The 17,800-nt window shown below is 42.8% G+C and overlaps 1 protein-coding gene across 1 annotated transcript in view; it reads left to right on the top strand.

Moving 5' to 3' along the window:
• trip4 (thyroid hormone receptor interactor 4) overlaps nt 1–17,800 on the top strand; it is an 89,122-nt gene that overhangs the window by 43,839 nt on the left and 27,483 nt on the right. Inside the window, exon 12 of the mRNA XM_079293617.1 lies at nt 4,793–4,895. Coding sequence (XP_079149743.1) covers nt 4,793–4,895 — 103 coding nt within the window. The remainder of the gene's footprint in view (nt 1–4,792; nt 4,896–17,800) is intronic.

Genomic DNA, 17,800 nt, shown 5'->3' with positions numbered 1-17,800 from the left:
ATGCTTCGGTTTGAATTGTTTGTGCACATACTGCTTTTCTATTCTGTGGCCAGAAGAAGTGACGAAACACAACATATTTTTTCTTGTCTACACGCAGAAAATGTATGACTAAATTCTGTTTCATGTAGCTACAATGCTTTAGCTGGGCTCTGTCCAAAGGTTCAGACGACGAGTCTTTCCACAAAACAACAGCGTGTTCTTTTTTCTATGTATTTAAAAAAAAAAAAAAAAAGGTATAACCTGTTAAGACATTAGCAAGCTTTAGAGGTGCCAGGGCTAGCTGTTTCCCCCTGTTTCAAGTCTTTATGCTAAGCTAAGCTAACCGGCTGCTGGTGGTAGCTTCAAATGTACCACTCAGACACCAGAGTGGTACCACTCTTCTCTCAAATCCCGTCACGTCGACCTCTTCCTCCGAGGGAGCCAACTGGGTGACTGGATTATGCCCACACAAGTTGATTAAAACCAAAGCGGTAATGCCCTTTTGTTAAAACACATGACTGATAACTCGATTCATCATGAGTTGGCGCGCTGGCAAGGTTGAGATGTATTTGTGTCTTACTTCCTGAAAACAGTTTGGAAGCCAGCCATGCGGTAGATGCGTTTCTGTGTTGAACACGGGCCAGTTGTCTGTGTCTTTTATGAGCGAGTAGAAGCGCTTGTCTCACAATTGTCTGACTTCGAACGGCAAGTGAACTGGCCTGAAGCGACCAACCAGCGATGCTCCATTCACACGGAGGCACCTGCCACACTCGAGCCTCAGATCCCTCCCATGTCAAACACATTGGTCCCTCTACCCAGAATGCCCTGGGGCTGTAACCCAGACCGTGACTGCTCATTAACGACTCGGATCACTTTTAACTGGATTCAGCGCGACGTTCACTCTCGCCTGTAGTGTTTCAATGTGATTCCGCTACCTGCGTTTTTTCAACAAGCCTCAACTTTAATTGCATTTGTAAGCAGTCCCACTCTGACTGCATTAGAAGCTTCCTGATGAATATGGAGTGCTTTAGCAAACCTGCTTGTCACACAACCACGATGTTTCATGCCCTTTTGATTAACATTGAAAGGAAACAATTAGGCGGGGGAGGTAGTGAGGCAAAGCAGCACATTCAACAGCTTTAAATGCTAATTAGCTAATGGCAGGATGAAAGAGGCAGGCACCGGGCGGCGTTTCACGTCAACACCCTCAAACCCTGGCTGCAGCTATTCCCTGCTCGTTTCATCTGAATTCAGCGAGGACACCACCATTTTGTTTCCTTGAGTACCTCAGACATTACAGCCATCTTGTGCACCGTGAGATTTTATTTAATGATCTCAGATGAGGCTCACTTTGTCTTTGCGAGAAGTGCCTCGTGTTTCTTACCTCCTTTTGAATCATCTCTTATTCACACTTTTAATCACTGCTTCTGTCTTCAGCACAGAAATATCCTCATGGTATTCAAAAGTTCACAATATATTTTTTGTATGCGCTTTTACCTTGGGTGCAGGCAAACCACTTACACACAAACGTAAGCCCCTTTTCAGGCGTGATTACGTAACATTGCTGGTTTCATCAAGCTGTTTAAGTGATGACATGCGTGTCTTTTACATCAATGATCCTTTCACATCAGTGTCACCAACTTCTCAGAATCCTCCTCCCTGTTTTTATAAAGTCGAACATGCACAAGCACTGAATGACATTTACAAGGTTTCAATGTTCTTTTATTGACGATGCACATGATTGGAGTTTAAAAATATGTAGAATACTTGTTGGTAGGAATATTACTGTAGGAGGGTCTTTTTAACCTCCTCTGGTCTACATCAGGCAAATATTGTTTATATATATATATATATATATATATATATATATATATATATATATATATATATATTTATATATATATATATATATATTTATATATATTGATCTCTGCAACAACTTAGCTTCTTAGTTTATTCAACACATTGTTTGCATAAGAATGGGCATTTACATTCACACAAGACGCCGGGTCTGTAATTGTAGTTCCAATCAATTTACTGGTAAATCACAGAATTGTATCCAATTTATTATAAATATTTTCAATCAGATTCTGCATTCACATGCTTCTGTACCTGAATGTGACTTTGGTGTTGGACGCTTTCTGGTTTCCGTTTGTAGTCGGAGTCGTATTAACTGCTCACGTTGGAGGCTTTGGTTGAATGCAGGTCAACAGACGGGACGCGTTGGCCCAAATGCAATCTCAGAACTCACCGGCTATCGTCAGACGATGATTTAGCTTTTTATTGGTTTAAAATGCGGTCGTTAACCGGCTGCTCGTGAAACAATCTGGTCGTACACGTCGTCTCTCAACTCCCGACTCCAGTCGCGCATCACAAGTTGCTAATCGGACTGTAAACAACGAGCGGCGCATATATAAGGACATCTCGGCCCGTATATCAGCCGGTTACACTGGAGCCCCAGCAATACAGCTCCTCGCTCCCAGAGGCTTATCGTCTCCGGACCGATAGCCGATGGGTTCTGAGAATGATATAAATCTAACAATGACTGACACTGACTCACAGCTCTTTAAAGGTAAACACAATGCTAAATCACTCTGGATTAAAGTGCCTTTCCAAGTGTCTGACATGGACTTTTAAATGAAGACTCAATTAGGCCGCTCACCTGAGGAAGCTATTTAAGAAGAACTGCATGGTCTCAACAGTTCACGGGATCGATCCTTACATTGTAGGTGGAGACGCATGGACCCTCCGGCTCGTTGATGAAAGAAGGTATTCGTCCTCTGTACGTTAATTGGCGTCAATTGCTTCAGTGTGATAACAGTTCCTCAGTTGTTGTTAACTGAAAAGTGTTGTACATACTGTGGTAGACAGTGATTGTCTGAGGTTTTTCTAGATTTTTCTTCCTGTCAACAAAAACAAAACCAACTGAGCTCTGTCTGTCATATAGATGTGTGTCAAGTGGCGAGAAAGAGATTATTTGTTGAAAAAGGCAAAATATTTCTGTCCAGGGCCTTTTATTTTTTAGCAAAGAATAAATAGTGCATTTCTTGGGGACTATTGTCAGATGGGAATTAATAGACATTTGGTGCACCACTGAATATTTGTGGCACCAGATTCAGAACAGTTTGTGTAGGATTGACGACAGCGGCCATGTTCATCCCCATGAAATCCTCAAATCATGAAATAATACGGCATCCGCTGCAACGCTGCGTGGCCTCATTTATGTGTTGTTTTTGGAAACAGTTGAGTTCTATGTTACAAATATAAATTATATATAGGCCTGCAATGATTTTTTATTAATCTGACAATTGAAAAATTGCCAATGATAAATTAGTAAACAATGCCTCATTAAAATGTCTTGATCGGTACCAACAGTTAAGAACACACATATGTTAAATTAGAAAATGTTATAAAACAGAGAAAAGTACCGTGATAAATGGCTCCAACAGTGATTTGAACATCATAATTAATAAGACATCAATGCTTTTGCACTTCACACAATGTTTTAACGCTGAATGTAAACGTGAACTTTGATTGTTTACAACAGAACTCCACATTTGATGACGATAAGACAAATGGAAATCATTGCCATCGTTATCCCATGACACCACATCACTGGACTCACAACCTTCATCTCGTTTAACCCCAATTAAATCACACGTAGTTTTGGGCCGTCGGGGGAATTTCCTATCTCGGAGACGGCACACTTGACTGGGAGACGTAATTTAATTGGAATCACCGTGTCGTTTGGAAGGAGGAATCAAGGGGCTCCTTTGAGGTCCCCGTCAATGTCTAACAACTGTGAGTGTTTACGTATTTTATCACTCGCCGGTGTATTGCACTCAAGTCGACATGGACTGTAATCTGAAATAAACATCTCTATCATCTCTCCCCAGTTTGCCAGGGAACCACACAGATGGGTTGCAGACTTTGTTGATTTCCCTTAAAAGCCCCAAATTTGTCACAACCTTCAGTGCTCCTTTGAGGGAGATAGAGAGAGTGTGAATAAGAGGCCGGGGGCAGCCGGAGAGGAAAAGGCATGCTGTCATGACGAGAGCCGCTTCCTGGCCGGCTAGATGCAATCGCAGGCACTATCTGATAGCGCCCGAGGAAATTGGATGAGCTGAGAGCCGTTGGCTGCCAGTGATGGGAAAGATGACTCCTTTGTCACTGTGTCAGTCAATTCCATACTCTCACCTGAGAGACCGATCAATAACACGGGGAGAGAGAGGGGAGGTGTGCCGTGGGCTGCTGTCAATTATGTGCTGTAAAACATCCGCTCCGTCACTGGTGCTGAGGTATGGCTTGTCACGTGGCGTGCATAAATATGTCACGGGTATGCTTGAATGTGATGCCTTTCTGTAGATCTAGACGGATGCTTTTAATAAATGATGACACGTTGGAAGTACGTTTGAATCACTAGACGGACACAGGAATATTGTGCGTATGGATTTTATCATTTTATTTGTGTGCGTCTTGTCTGTTTGACGGTATTTTTGGTGGCGGTTGTGATTGATTTTTGTCTCATCTATTGCTGCTCGCAAGTGGTGTAACTGCTGTCATTAGCAGCTGCATCATTAGTTGTGCAATTACAGTGCAGAAAACCCGGAGAGACTCATAACCATCAGTTGCTGTCAGGGCATGTGGTATTACATCAGGCCATTTCGCTTGATGCCGGTGTGTGAACAGACACTCACTGAATGATTCATAATTGCGACACCGCTCAAGATATTTACCATATTCTGTGCCCAATGGTAGTTCTGTGTAAGAAGACGCTAAACTGTTCTTCTCTCTCCCCCCTCCCCCCCTACAGCTCCCTGGTACCTCTGAGGAGTCTGCCTCTCCATTTGTCTTCATCTGCACCAACCCCCAGGAGCTGCTGGTGAAATTCCCCATGAAAGGGAAGCACAAGATCTGTAAGTCCTGCTTCTTTCATGTTAGGGGAAGTGAAGTAGATGAAATTAGCCTGAGCCAACTGGATTCTTTCTTTATTATTATATTTTCTTTTGTCAGCTTTCTCCTCTGCATTTGTATGCACACACACGCACACACACTTGCATAGCTGGACCTGCAAAAGAGTGATAATGCCGGGAACGGGGTCTGATTACAACATGTTTATTAATGGAACAAAATGAAACGCACAAACCGTTCTCCCACGTACGCATGTGCAGAGCCTCTCTGAGATCCATCTGTAAAGACGGGGTTTTGCTGTCGGGTTGCCTGGGGGACAAGCCAGGCCTGGCTGTGCGATGCTGTTGCTGTATTGTGTGATTTATAATGGGACTCAAACACATTTTCCCTCCGCTGCCATAGCCGCTCCTGCAAAATGATGTACCTGCAAACTCTTTTCTTAATATTTCAAAAGCCTCTAAAGACTTGAGAGGATTGTTTATGCAGCTGTGCCTCTTTCACATCTTTCTGGATTGATAGAGAAGACTTTTTTTCTTTTTTTTTTTTTTTTGGAGAGGCTTAAGGTGAAACATGTAGCAGGAGTCTGACTACCATGGATTGAATGACCGTGTCTCCATTTTTTAGGTTTTAGAGGTTTGGCACAGACATGACCAGTGGACTTGAGAAACGCATTGTTTGATCACTGATATAGAAGATTTCAGAAGACTATTAATATTGTTTAAGTCTTCCTCTCTGTCTTTAATTGTTTATACTTTTCATTCTCACTGTGATTATGATGGTCTCGAATAAAAGGCTCAACCTGGTGAAACATGCTGACGCATCGTTAGAGGCCGTCTTGCTGTCGTAGGCTCAGATGGCTGGACGTGCATTATTTAGACCTACAGCTTGTGGTTTTATGAATCAGCATCTTACTTTCTATCGCTGGTGAAATAAATATGGCTTTGTTGAACTTGCCCGTTGTAAATTGTTAACCATTCAGTTTTAATGTAACTGCAGCCTGTTTTTTTTCTAGTCAGTTGTGATAAATCATATTTTGCGGACTTGTTTTCTGAAAAAAAAGAAAATGCTGTGTCAGAAAAAGGAGAAACACTGAGATCAGCCTTTACGCTTTGGTTTTGTTTCGATGACTTTGCATTTATACCATCTACAAAAACATTACAGCAGCAGTATCTTTATACTGATGATATACCCTCAAAAACACCAGCTGATGATTCTGTACGTCATTCAAGAACCTGTGAAATGCTTTCGGAAGTGAGCTCCCATCACATCAATCAAATCAAATATAAAAGTATTTCAGAATGTCACAAATATGCAAAATTGTTAATTCATTATGCACCGAAAGTTATTTACCCACCTTTAAATAAAATACCTTCCATACCAGGTGTCTCTATTCCCTGCATGTGCAGAGTTTTGCATGCATTGTCATCATGTAGTGTGCGTTGATCACGGCACCCTGCTGTCCACATTAGCCTGGTATTTGGAGCGGTTATCCTGACCCACTGGACCTACACAGTCCAGCCTGTCTCATTCTTCTGTCACCAGCTAGCTTTTCTCTCTCTCTCGCTCTCTCGCTCTCGCCCCGGCTCTTCCACCTCAATTCCCACTGCATCTCACGGGTCAAGGCATTGCCACTCATCTTACTCAGGGGGGCTTAGCGCAAGTATTTTATTTTTGCTCCCCCAACAGCTTACATCGACGACATCCCCTTGTCACTGGCATTGCCAGCCATCTCATGCCTCATTGGAATGAGCGAGGGGGAAAAAAAAGCTGCAGTCCCTTCTGCTTCTTCCGCTCCTTTCAGCGGACTCGGGGCTTTATGACACAACATGCACTCTTGTTGTTGTTTTGTCTTTAGTCTGTTGAACTACCGGTAACTGGCCTTGATGTTACAAAATATGTTGAAAATGTTCGCCTGAATTTTAGTGCTGGCTTTATTTATTTATTAACATCCCCATTGGCTGTTACCTTGGCAACAATTACTCTTCCCGGGGTCAATTTAAGATGAACATACAGGGGACATCTCTAACTGCTATAATCCCCATCCATTAAAGCCAGTATTACTTTGATTTCATTCATCGCTAATCTGTTTGCCATCAGTGACGAAAAGCATTTTTGAGGTCATTTATTTGAGGTTTGTCTTTTTATCTTGGCTCTTCTGTGTGCTTGTAATTTGCAACTGCTGGCGTTTTAGTTTTTTTTGTGACATGAATGGGAATGTTTTATTTTGTCTGACTGGCGAGCCAAAGAAATGAGCTGAGAGCTGCGTGATGCTGCCGTCTGCCGCGTTGTTTCTCGTAGCGTCGGCAGTTCTTTGCTTTAGTGTGGTGATATTGCATATTACAGCGTGGAAGCAGGCACACCCACGTATGGATGAACATTATTGGAAGCATTTGGCAATTATCAAATAAAGTGTTGCTGACTCTCTCTCTCTCTCTCTCTCTCCGGACAGTTTTACAGTTGGCTTTGTAGATAATATGTCGGGCTGTGCTCGACGCAGGTTGATCAGTTATTACCCTGTGGAGTCTGTGACATTTAAAATGGCATGCAGCCAAGGCTCACTCCCTGTAATAAGGGATATGCATTATGGTTTATGGTCACATCCTGTGAACATTTGTATCGATGTGTGTGTGCGCTCTTCTGTGTGAGCTGAAGGTCAGTCTGGATGTGTTGAAAGCTATTTGGCTCTCTGACATGAATCCCCTTTCTCCTCCTTATAGCTAGCCTTCACTTGCCGTACGTGTTTAATAAGCGGACTTCCTCCGTATGACTCACAGCGAGTGTGTACACAGCCACACGGTAAAAGTGAAAGACAAATCATACACCACTAAAACATTTTTTATCAGTTTGTGTCCGTGAGGTCTAATACAAAATGCCAAACCAAACTTGCTCTCCACCCAAAGATATCATTTCTATTTATTTTCAATGAATCGTTTTACATTTCTAGTGAAAGTGCCAAACTGACTGGACCTTTTCAGCTGATCTTAACGGTACAAACGCATTAATTTATGTAAAATATGATTACCCTCCTCAGGCCACAACAGATTTTCAACCAACATTAGTTTGCCATGGTTACAGTGGGCAGTTGATTATCTTGTAGCATGCAGGGATTCATGAGTCAAACCTCTTGGCCTCACGCCGAACCTCAAACCAGTGGGAGGCATCACAATGAGCCACCAAACACGTTTGATTTGAATGACTAGAATCTGAACACGATCCAGTCGTCTGGCGGAGATCTGAGCTCCGATTATGTTGTGATCAATTCAACGTGTGATGAACTCCTTTTGGTGAGGTGGGGAGTTTCCTACATAAGCCATGACGGTTCCATCCCCTTTAACCGAATTTATCGAGGCGTAACATTGAATTTTCTAGAACTTTGAATCGCTGTCCATCTCAACCTAAATTGGTCGACATCATGCTTCGACCGTCGCTGCTGAACGAGCCTGAAGCCGCTCTCCCTCTCTGCTGTTCTGCAGAACAAAGCGTGAGGTAACCTGAGAATTATGTTTGACCTTCCTCTTATGCTGCCTCCGAAGAATTCAAATCCTATTGCTCCCGAGCATGAAGGGTGGATACCCAGAGTAATGTTCCGTGAGTGAATCAAATGGCTTTAAGCCTTGTTTAAAGAGCGCTCGGCCGGCAAGGAAAAAGAACGTGCAAATCTCTTGTACAAGTACTCCCATATACAACGGAGTAAAGCACTGAATTAGTCAAAGAAGAGCAACAGTTCAAGTGTTCAAAATGTGGTCGATAAGCTCAAGGCATCTGATGCCTTTTGTTCCGTCTTGGGATAATTTAGCAGGCTTCAAAGTAGTACTCGTAGATACGGGAGAAAATGTTATCGCGATTAAAAAAAAAAAAAAAGAAAAGAATTCTGCCCTTTTAGTGTGCATTTGTTCTGTAAAGATTCAGCCTTTATAGAAACAAAACAGAATGTCCTTCAACAGCTTTTAAAGCAGAAAAGGTCGTTCTAAGCTCTTCGCTCAGCCTGCTGCAGCGCGTCTAACTCTTGTGATATTACATATGAATTCAGTGAGTGCTTTGTGAGGACTGGCTTATCTTTTTTCTGTAAAGATTAGTCACTCTGATGGCTCTCCAGCAGATACAAAAGAGCTCTTTTTTTTTGCTGAAGGCTTTATCCAACTACGGGGGAGGGAAGTCGTGGGTATTATTACTAAGATGAGAAATTCCGCTCCAGGTCATGATGAGATCTTTTTATCTCTACCAGCGGAAGTCATTGGCATATAGATTATCTCAGAATCACCGGAGACCAGAGTCGTTTCAAAGGACCTCGAGGTCGACAAAGTCTTTACGCCCACAGCGCCAACAGCATTTCCTCCATTTCTTCTGATTCTATTTTCTCATGTACAGCAGAGTGTTTGAACATGCAATGTACATCATCATTTGTAATTATCTGAACAATTGTGCTCTTCCAGTAGAAGTAATGCTATGTTTAGTTGTTGAGCATGGAAGTACATGTACTCTTGATATGTTGGATAGTATTAGATAACATGGGAAATGGAGTTTCTCTTTCTATTACAGATGGACAGCCTCAACAGCCAACTCTGTCTTATTTTGGGTTTCATTTTCATAATTAATCATTTCAGCAATATAATGATGTTCTCCAAATAAAGGTGTTTTTTGTTTTGTTTTTTTGTTGCTGTCACAGGCAAAAACAAATTGCTTTAAGTGCATGCTGTTAGTAGTATATTATAGAGCTCGGTGAAAACAATGGGCCGGGTAATTACAGACCAATTGCTCCAATTTACCACCGTCAAACTGGAGGACGTTGTTAATTTCTCTCCTCTCCTTCGGTATCTCTTTTATTTTGGATGAAAACCACAACAAAATTAAGCCATAATTGCTCCTGTCTTGTGAGCTCAGTCAGTTTGCAGTCTGGTCGGTGTTCATCATCGTGAGACAATTGTGGACGTGAAATGTTCTCGCCGTCTCTAATAGCCATTAATGGCCTCAAAGTGAGGATCCTTAAGACTCAAGTCCTGGTTGATATGGCGGTACCTGTGGTTACTGGTGGTAACAGCAAGTGCAGTTCAACACCAGCAGCAAATGACTCCTTGAGCAGCTGCTTCGTCAGAAATGCAATCCACTAGTGTATCTGATGACATTGAGTGCTCTTAATGTGAAGCAACAGCAGTAGGAAGTGTTGGGTTTGAATTATCAGTGACTTACTAAAGCTGTGATGTGGTGTTAGCAGAGTCAACAGCAGGCAGTAAGACTGACATCATTGAGTCAGAATTAATACAGTAAAGCTAGATCACATGCACAACTCATTTCCCTCGTGCATGTGAAGACAATTTGGACTTGGACTGGCGGACTCCGCCACGAACGATGAAAAATGCCTTCTAGAGCAGTAATTAGAGAATGGCTGCCATAAATATTATAAAAAAGGGTCGGGTTTCATAACTACTATTCTACGGCTCGAATTCTTCAATTAACTTAACTCATCACGGTCATGATTAGTGCATGACAATGGGTGCTGTCATTTACAGAATATGTATGTAACACTAACACACTCAAACGCATGTAACACAGCAGCAACACTAGCATGCATGCACTAGACTGCATGACGTCTCGTGATTTGTCTCAATGTGCTCTGTTTAAAGAATGCAGGCCACTGAATTTCTAGTACAATACATATTCAGCACCCTTATGGGAATTGCTTGAAGCAAAATAATCTATATTTACTTGTTCCTGAGTAAGAGCCACATGCCAAGGGACTAGTGAGTATACATCGCATATAACTGATTCTCTTTATTTGTTTCTCATGCATTCAACATCATATCCCTTGTACACGCCGCCTTACCAGCTCTCTGTTCAATATCATTTGCATCTTCTGCGCGTACATTATAGAGCTGTTGCAATATGTATGGCTTTTATCCCTCAGGTTGCACCACATATGGAAATAACGCAATATATTCACAGTGAAAATATTGCAGTTGAATTTTGCTCCACGAACCATCGGCTGCACTGTTGCCTTGTGATTACCTCTTTGTTTTATGTGTGAAATTGAAGCGCCATGGGATTGCAAATAGAGCGAGCCAATTACCTAACAAACGTCCACCTTCTCTCCTGAGGTGGTCGTGATTTAGTTTTTTCTCCGTCCCCTCTATTTCTCCCCTGCGCTCTTCTTCTGTCGTCCGCTGCTGGGAGACAGAAAGAGGTTAGAGCGACGGAAGTCCTTTTTTTGATTATTTATTCATGGCTTTTTCATTGAATATTCATGCCTTTTTTTCCAGGACTATCTGGGTGCGGAGGAGAATTTTCTGCCTCGGAGGCGGCTGGGGCCAAAAAAAAAATCAGGTTTCGGCTCCAATGAGCTCGGCGGATGGAGGGAAGAGAGATGGATAGCGAGGGAACAAGAGAGCGGGGTTTCATGTGTTCTCTAGTAAATGAGAGGCAGGCCTTGAAGGTGACAGGCTGTGTTTATTACTGATCTGTCAGCCGGTTAATGGGGAGAGGAGAGCAGAGAGGAGAGAGCTGAGCTGTCGAGCAGAGACCAGAGCACACAGGCATGGGAGCGAGAGGGAGCCCCAAGCAATAAACTTTGCCAGACTAGAAGTGCTTGTCCTTACAGATTCACTGGCAACACTCCTGCATGCTGAATTGCATTCACTGGAAACTAAATTAGTCTGTAACAAAGAGTATTTTGACGTATTGTTATGAAAATGGTATTTTTCAAAACGGAAAGGAATGCACTGTATCCCTATTTTTGACTGCTGTACTTTCTAAAGCCCAAATTATCCATTCTGAATGTGGCTGCGTACATTTTATTATCTACCTGTGTCTGCGAGGGTCTGTGCAGCCTAAAATGTATGACTTTGTGTGACTCCCTGCAGAATATCGAGTGAGCACATCCGTATACATGCAGACAGGCTGGAACATGCTTCTCCGGGCTGCATGCGGGAGGATGTGCACGAGGGGTGTTTGGAGCAGTTTTCTTGTCTTTTTCTTTTACACTTGTGCGTACGATCAGCTTGCTTGGCGCTGCGGGCGTTGTTGGGATTTGGGAGGCGTGCACATTGGCTTCTCTGTGAGCCTTTGCGACCTGCAGTTACCCACCAACACCCTTCTATGTGTCGGTTCACGGGGCCGTGTGTGTAAATCTTCTGAAATCGATCAGAAAATTCTATTTTGGACTAAATCCGGTCACCAACATGTCAAAACAGTCCCCCACTTTCACCCCAACCACAGCTTTAGTAGAAAACAACCAACACTTTTCCATTATTTACAGAATAATCACAAAAAAGGCTGTTATGAAAGAATTAATTGTTACCTTTGTCATGGAGGTTATGGCGTTATCAGGCTATCTTAACAGCGTAACAGGTTACAATAAAGTATTAGTTATTGTGCCGATAACAATCCAGGTGCATGTCTAAGGTTTGGTTCAAGGATCTCTAAACGTTGCAAGATTCACGAGATTGGACATATTTTTTCTGTATCCTCGTGTTAATCTTACTGCACTTACATGAATAAGAACAATCTGGCTTAAGTGCTGTATCCTAAGCTTATCTTTGTGCATTTTGCTGTAGATCAAATTTCGTTAATATCATTGAAATAACATTGTTTTCGTACCGTGGAGCCTTGACAGAGACGTGCTTTGCCGGAGAGCTTTGTGCAGTATTTGATTGCACTTGAGCCCAGAGGTTTTATCAGCTGCCCTCTGTAATGAAACCTTTGGTTTTTCCGTCTCAGCAAGGGGTGAAAAGCCTGTGTAAAGATATTGCTCTTTGTTGTAGCAATAGATTTGTCTTTCCTTATCTCAACTCAGCATTGTTACCTTTATCAGTCACCATTACAAAATCCATATCAATCAGCATTTGACGTGCCAGTGCTTTCTTCAGTGTCATGTTTTCTGCATGACTGGCAACGCTTTCTGCAGATTCTGTTGACTTGTTATTTAATGTAATGCAATTATAGAGTGTCACAGGGCTTCGTATGTACGTGTCTGCATGCTGCTCTGGTTTAAACGGATAGCCGTCTCTGTGTGTTGAATGCATTCAGTTATACTATAGATGTGTGGGAAGCTTACTGTGGCTTTTGTTATGGATATAGATGTTACTGCATTGTTGTACAACCCAGTTTTTCTCGTGATGCCTGTGAGGGTTATACTCCTGAGGTTCAAATTGATTTAGTCTTCCGGATGAAAGTGTAGCAAGGAGAGTAATGCCCGTTTCATGCACTCAGCGCTGTGGATTTAAAAAACATGGGCTTTCCAACCAAATTATTTCCGCGGTACAAGTGATCTTCATTTTATTATTTCTTTTTTTTTACTGGAAAGGAAAAAAAACCTCAAAACCTATTTTCCCCGTGCAGGCTTGGGCCCATCATAAGTATCTGTTTTCATTCTTACCTCAGGCTTATGAAGTGCACAGCATTCATTCTGATCCTGGGTTTGAACGCTGCTCATCTCCTCTCAAAGCAGCAAACGCGTCAGTTTCTTCTGTGGTCTCATATTCTCACATTATATGGGTCAGTGTACATGACGTTAGAGGCACAAAACAGCACTCACACTGGCTTCACTTCATCTTTTGGGTGCATTGTAAATACATAAGTAATCACAAATCTGTCTCTTCTGTGACTGGACCCTTATGTTGGTTAGCTTTCTGGTTTCATTCCCACATTTTCTTTTGTCTTCCCTGTATTGTCCATCGTTTCTCCCCCTCGGTCTTTGTCTCCGTCCTGAGCCTGTCAGAGTAATCAATCTGGATCGGCACTGAGAAGGGGGGGGGGATGCAGACAGATGTGCTTTGCAATGTGATCGATGTTCTTGATTTGTGAGAGATTACTCGTGCGTGTGTGTGTGTGTGTGTGTGTGTGTGTGTGTGTGTGTGTGTGTGTGTGTGTGTGTGTGTGTGTGTGTGTGTGTGTGTGTGTGTGTGTGTGTGTGTGTGTGTGTGTGTGGGGGGGGGGGGGGGGGGGGGGGACTGAATGGGAGAGGTCTGCTAGCGAGCATGGATGCAGTTGACCTGCTCCCTTGACTTTGTTAATTTGTCGGGTTAAGAATCGAGGATCAATACGTGGATTATTTGCACAGTTCAAGAAGATGACGGAGGTGAGGATGTTAAACTAGACACGGCCAATGAGTCACTTAATGCGGTTAAAAAGTCTCGGTGGATGTTTTTCCGCCCAAATGAAAAGTGAATTTCGCACCAAAGTCTGAAATGTAACATAATAGTGAGTTCCTCGTATACCATGATGAATGAGATTATTATTTTTACTTTGAAAGAAATCAGACGTTGCTCTTTCTTCACCAAAAAAACACAACATAAGCAATTTTTGTTGTTGTTTTTCCTTTTTGAAATAATTGTTGCCGTAATACACACATAAACCTACGTAACTTCTATCACGTTATTACAAACTATGTCACCTCAGTGTTTCTCAATCACCGTCAAACATCGATTAGAAGATCAACAGAACATTATTTATATAATCATAATCAAGTTTAAGAAAGTCAAACAGAAGATTCTGTTGTGGCAACTTCTTGAATATAAGGATTTTCATTTTTTCTTGGTTTAATTTGACAGTCAATTTTAGATATCGTTGAGTTTTGGACAGCTGGTCAAACAAAACAAGACATCTGAAGATGTCCCCTTGAACTCAGGAACATTTTAATGTGTTTCAATAGACATTTTACAGAGTAAATGATTAGCCAGTTAAAGTAATAATCTCGTAGTGATCCAATTTCATGGACACAAAGAGAGAATGAGCGTGTGACGGTGAGTTTATAAAGTTATCAGTGGATGTAGCAGTGCAGTGTGTGTAAAGTTTGGGCTTTTTGTCAGCGAATAAATGCTAAAAACCCTCAAAGCCAAGTTCCCGTGTCTCGCCAGCCACCTGCTGGTTAAAGTGAAGGGAGTTTGCCTCGATGTTAGACAGAACTTTGGCCCAAGCTCACTGAAGATGGGCTTTGATGGCTCTAATTCCTTGTTTTAGATTTGGTCCTTTGGCCATAACACGAGGACAGTGCAGAAATGGAGTCGAGAGAAGGGTACGGCATGCAACAGGGGTCCAAAGGGCCTTTCAGTTAAATGGCGTGCCAGTATATCATATTTGTAATCAATGAACTGCATAATGTTCTTTATAAATTCACATACAATACACATATAACATGTTTCAGTGTGCTCTGCAGCAGTTTTGTAGCTGTGAAAAGTAACTCAGTTGAAAATGATGTTTACGTCCTGCACACTTCAGACTAATAGGACATTACTTAGTAATGTAAAGAGCGACCTGTGAAAGGTATAAACACTGACACGCCGCCACAAGGCCATCAACGTTTCTCTCAAAACACGTCTCAACCAATGTTATCGCCTCACTGCACTTGTGAGAAAGATCAACAGTGGTAGTACCCCTCAGAGGAGCCTGTCAGCTTTCCATCAGCTGTCGGTGTTTTCACTTTGCCGGTTTTCTAAAGAACATTTGATTCTTGTAGTTTTCCTCTCCCTCTGAAAGGAAGCAGACAGATGTAATAGCCATTAGCCCCGGGGAGAGACGGCACAGATGTGTCAACAAGGCTTGACTTTTACAGTCCAAGTGAAGTCTGAGCAAACACTGGCTGTGTAGAGGCCTGTGTGGTTGAGCAGTGATCCGGGGACACGGTCGCACGGCGTTACCACGGGACTCCAAACAGACCGTGACTCTCGTTCTCATTACAAGAGTGGGTCAGACCACCCCAATACGGAAAATAAATAATGCAGGGGGAAAACCTGAGTGCTGCCACCTCCTCACTGACAACATCCACACAAGCTTGTTCTACATGAATAAGTGCTTCATCTTTTCATTTACTCCCGCTGTGAGCTGTATTTCTTACACTCTTAGTATTCTGCTGGTTTGGAAGAAATGTGACGTCAGTTGGTGCCGCGACAGTTATTTTATCTTCAGTTGAAGTTCTCAAATTGCTTGTTTTGTCAGACTCGAGCCCCTGTTGCGCGGGACTAGTGTTACTTGGGGCCGTCTAGTAGTTTGTAATAATTGCGGAGGTCGTCTGTGATCTTAATCTTAATGAATTGGCCTATATGATAAGATGACGTTTATAATATAATACTTTTGATATAAGTGGATGTTAGAGCCTTTACATCATACCTGGGGGATAATGTCAGTACATTTGAGTAAAATACGTAGACTTCACTTTTCCCCTGCGAATGCGCTGCACCCAACAGAAGTGGGGGGTTCTTTCTAAATCACGTGAGGTCCCCTGGTAATAAAAATCCCGTAGGAATAGGGTTTAAAAGCTTAAAACCTCAAAATATACATTCTAATATCAAATATGACAAAGAAATGTATGAACTGGAACCAGTGAATTATTGACATTTTTGCCAAAATAAAATCACTCTCGTTAAGCTCAGCCTTTGTCTGCAGCTTGACTCGCTAAGCATCTACCTCTTATACTCTAAATCCAGTCATTCTTCCCTTTCTTATATTCCCAAGGCCTCCAAAAAAGGAACCAGAAAAATCCGATTCTCTATCTTAATTTGATCTCAATTTCCTGTTGCAACGGAATTCCGAGATGAAAGTGTCGAAATTCTAATTAAGCTGTAATGGCGGCAGCAAGTTGATATTTCTTTCCTCTCAGTACATTTCTCCCGAGTCAGCCCTCTTCCCTCGCTGTATGTTTAGCTTGATCTCTTCAAATTTATTTCCTACTTTGTAACCAGAGGCAAGAGCCCTTGACTTGCTGCCCCCACAGCCGCAGCCAAGGCAGCCATTTAAGTTGTGATTAAAAATTAATGGTTGGGTGCGGATCATTGGAGAGGGAGCGGGGGGGGGGGGGGGGGGGGGGCGGCGGCGGCGAGAAAAGAAAGAGACAATGCTCGAGCAAGAGGATATCGGCTGTGGCCCAAGCAGCAGCAGCTGCTCCCTGATAGAAGGGTTGGAAGGTCTTCTGAACAACTCTGCTGTGTTTAACTGCTGCGCTCACACCCCACCATGAATATTGCATTACCGCACTATAGGGCTCCTTGTGTTACCCCCACTGAGTGTTGAGCAGACCTGCAGCCGCAACGACGACGCGTCCCAAGTTGAGCCAGCCCCCACTGTGTGAGGGGAGGCGTCCGCCTTAAAGCGGGCGCACCACACAAACCAGACCGGCGTACGCCCCACATAATTGGCAGACTGATTCAGAGAGGACCCCTGTTTCATTGCATGTCACAAGCAATTAAGTTCAGCCACAAAAACAAAAAGGACCAATATTTACCGGCATTTGAAACCATTGTTACCGGTACTTTATTCCCGGCTTGTTTAAAGGACTACATTACGAAAGGATTTCCAGTTACCGAGCAGAAAAGAGGACAGGGATGGGTTTCTTTCATGCGCCCATGCACGGCTGTAGTTGTTGTAAATGGTTGCGTTTTTAATACGTTTTAGCTTTCTGTCGGTGGAATAAAGGGCAATCAGTTTGAGTCTGGCCAACGCGCTGCAACATCAGGCCGACTCTGCGGCCATTTCTTTAAGAGCGGAACAGAAATACCATGAGACCGCACGGGGTCCTGACCTTGACTTTACCAGATGAGTAGTGGCACTTCCACCGCGGCCTGCCCTTTCCTTCCTTCTGGCTTCTTTCTCTGTAGCGTTTCATTACAGCGCTTCTCAGAGTCCATTACCCACTGATACGTGCACTCGTTCAGTTCTGCCAGCATTGCTCCCCTGTAGTAGAGCTCTTTCGGGATTGCAACTCAAGAGTGCTCTGATTGGAATAGCCACCAATTTAAAAAACGTAAAAGAGCGAATGGATTCTTTGTGTGTGTTTGTTTTATTCACAAACAAACGTCAGATTTTTGTAGATTTGGCCATCATTCTTATCGGTTATGGGAATAGTCTCGTCGTCAATTAGGGCTGGGCGACAATTCAATTTCAACGGAATCATATCCTGATGAAATCATATATCAAGATAGCATAA

This window comes from Melanostigma gelatinosum, assembly GCF_949748355.1.
Source record: "Melanostigma gelatinosum genome assembly, chromosome: 2".
Classification (NCBI taxonomy): domain Eukaryota; kingdom Metazoa; phylum Chordata; class Actinopteri; order Perciformes; family Zoarcidae; genus Melanostigma; species Melanostigma gelatinosum.
Note: the sequence above shows the minus strand (reverse complement) of the source record. Positions and strands in the feature narration are given on the sequence as shown.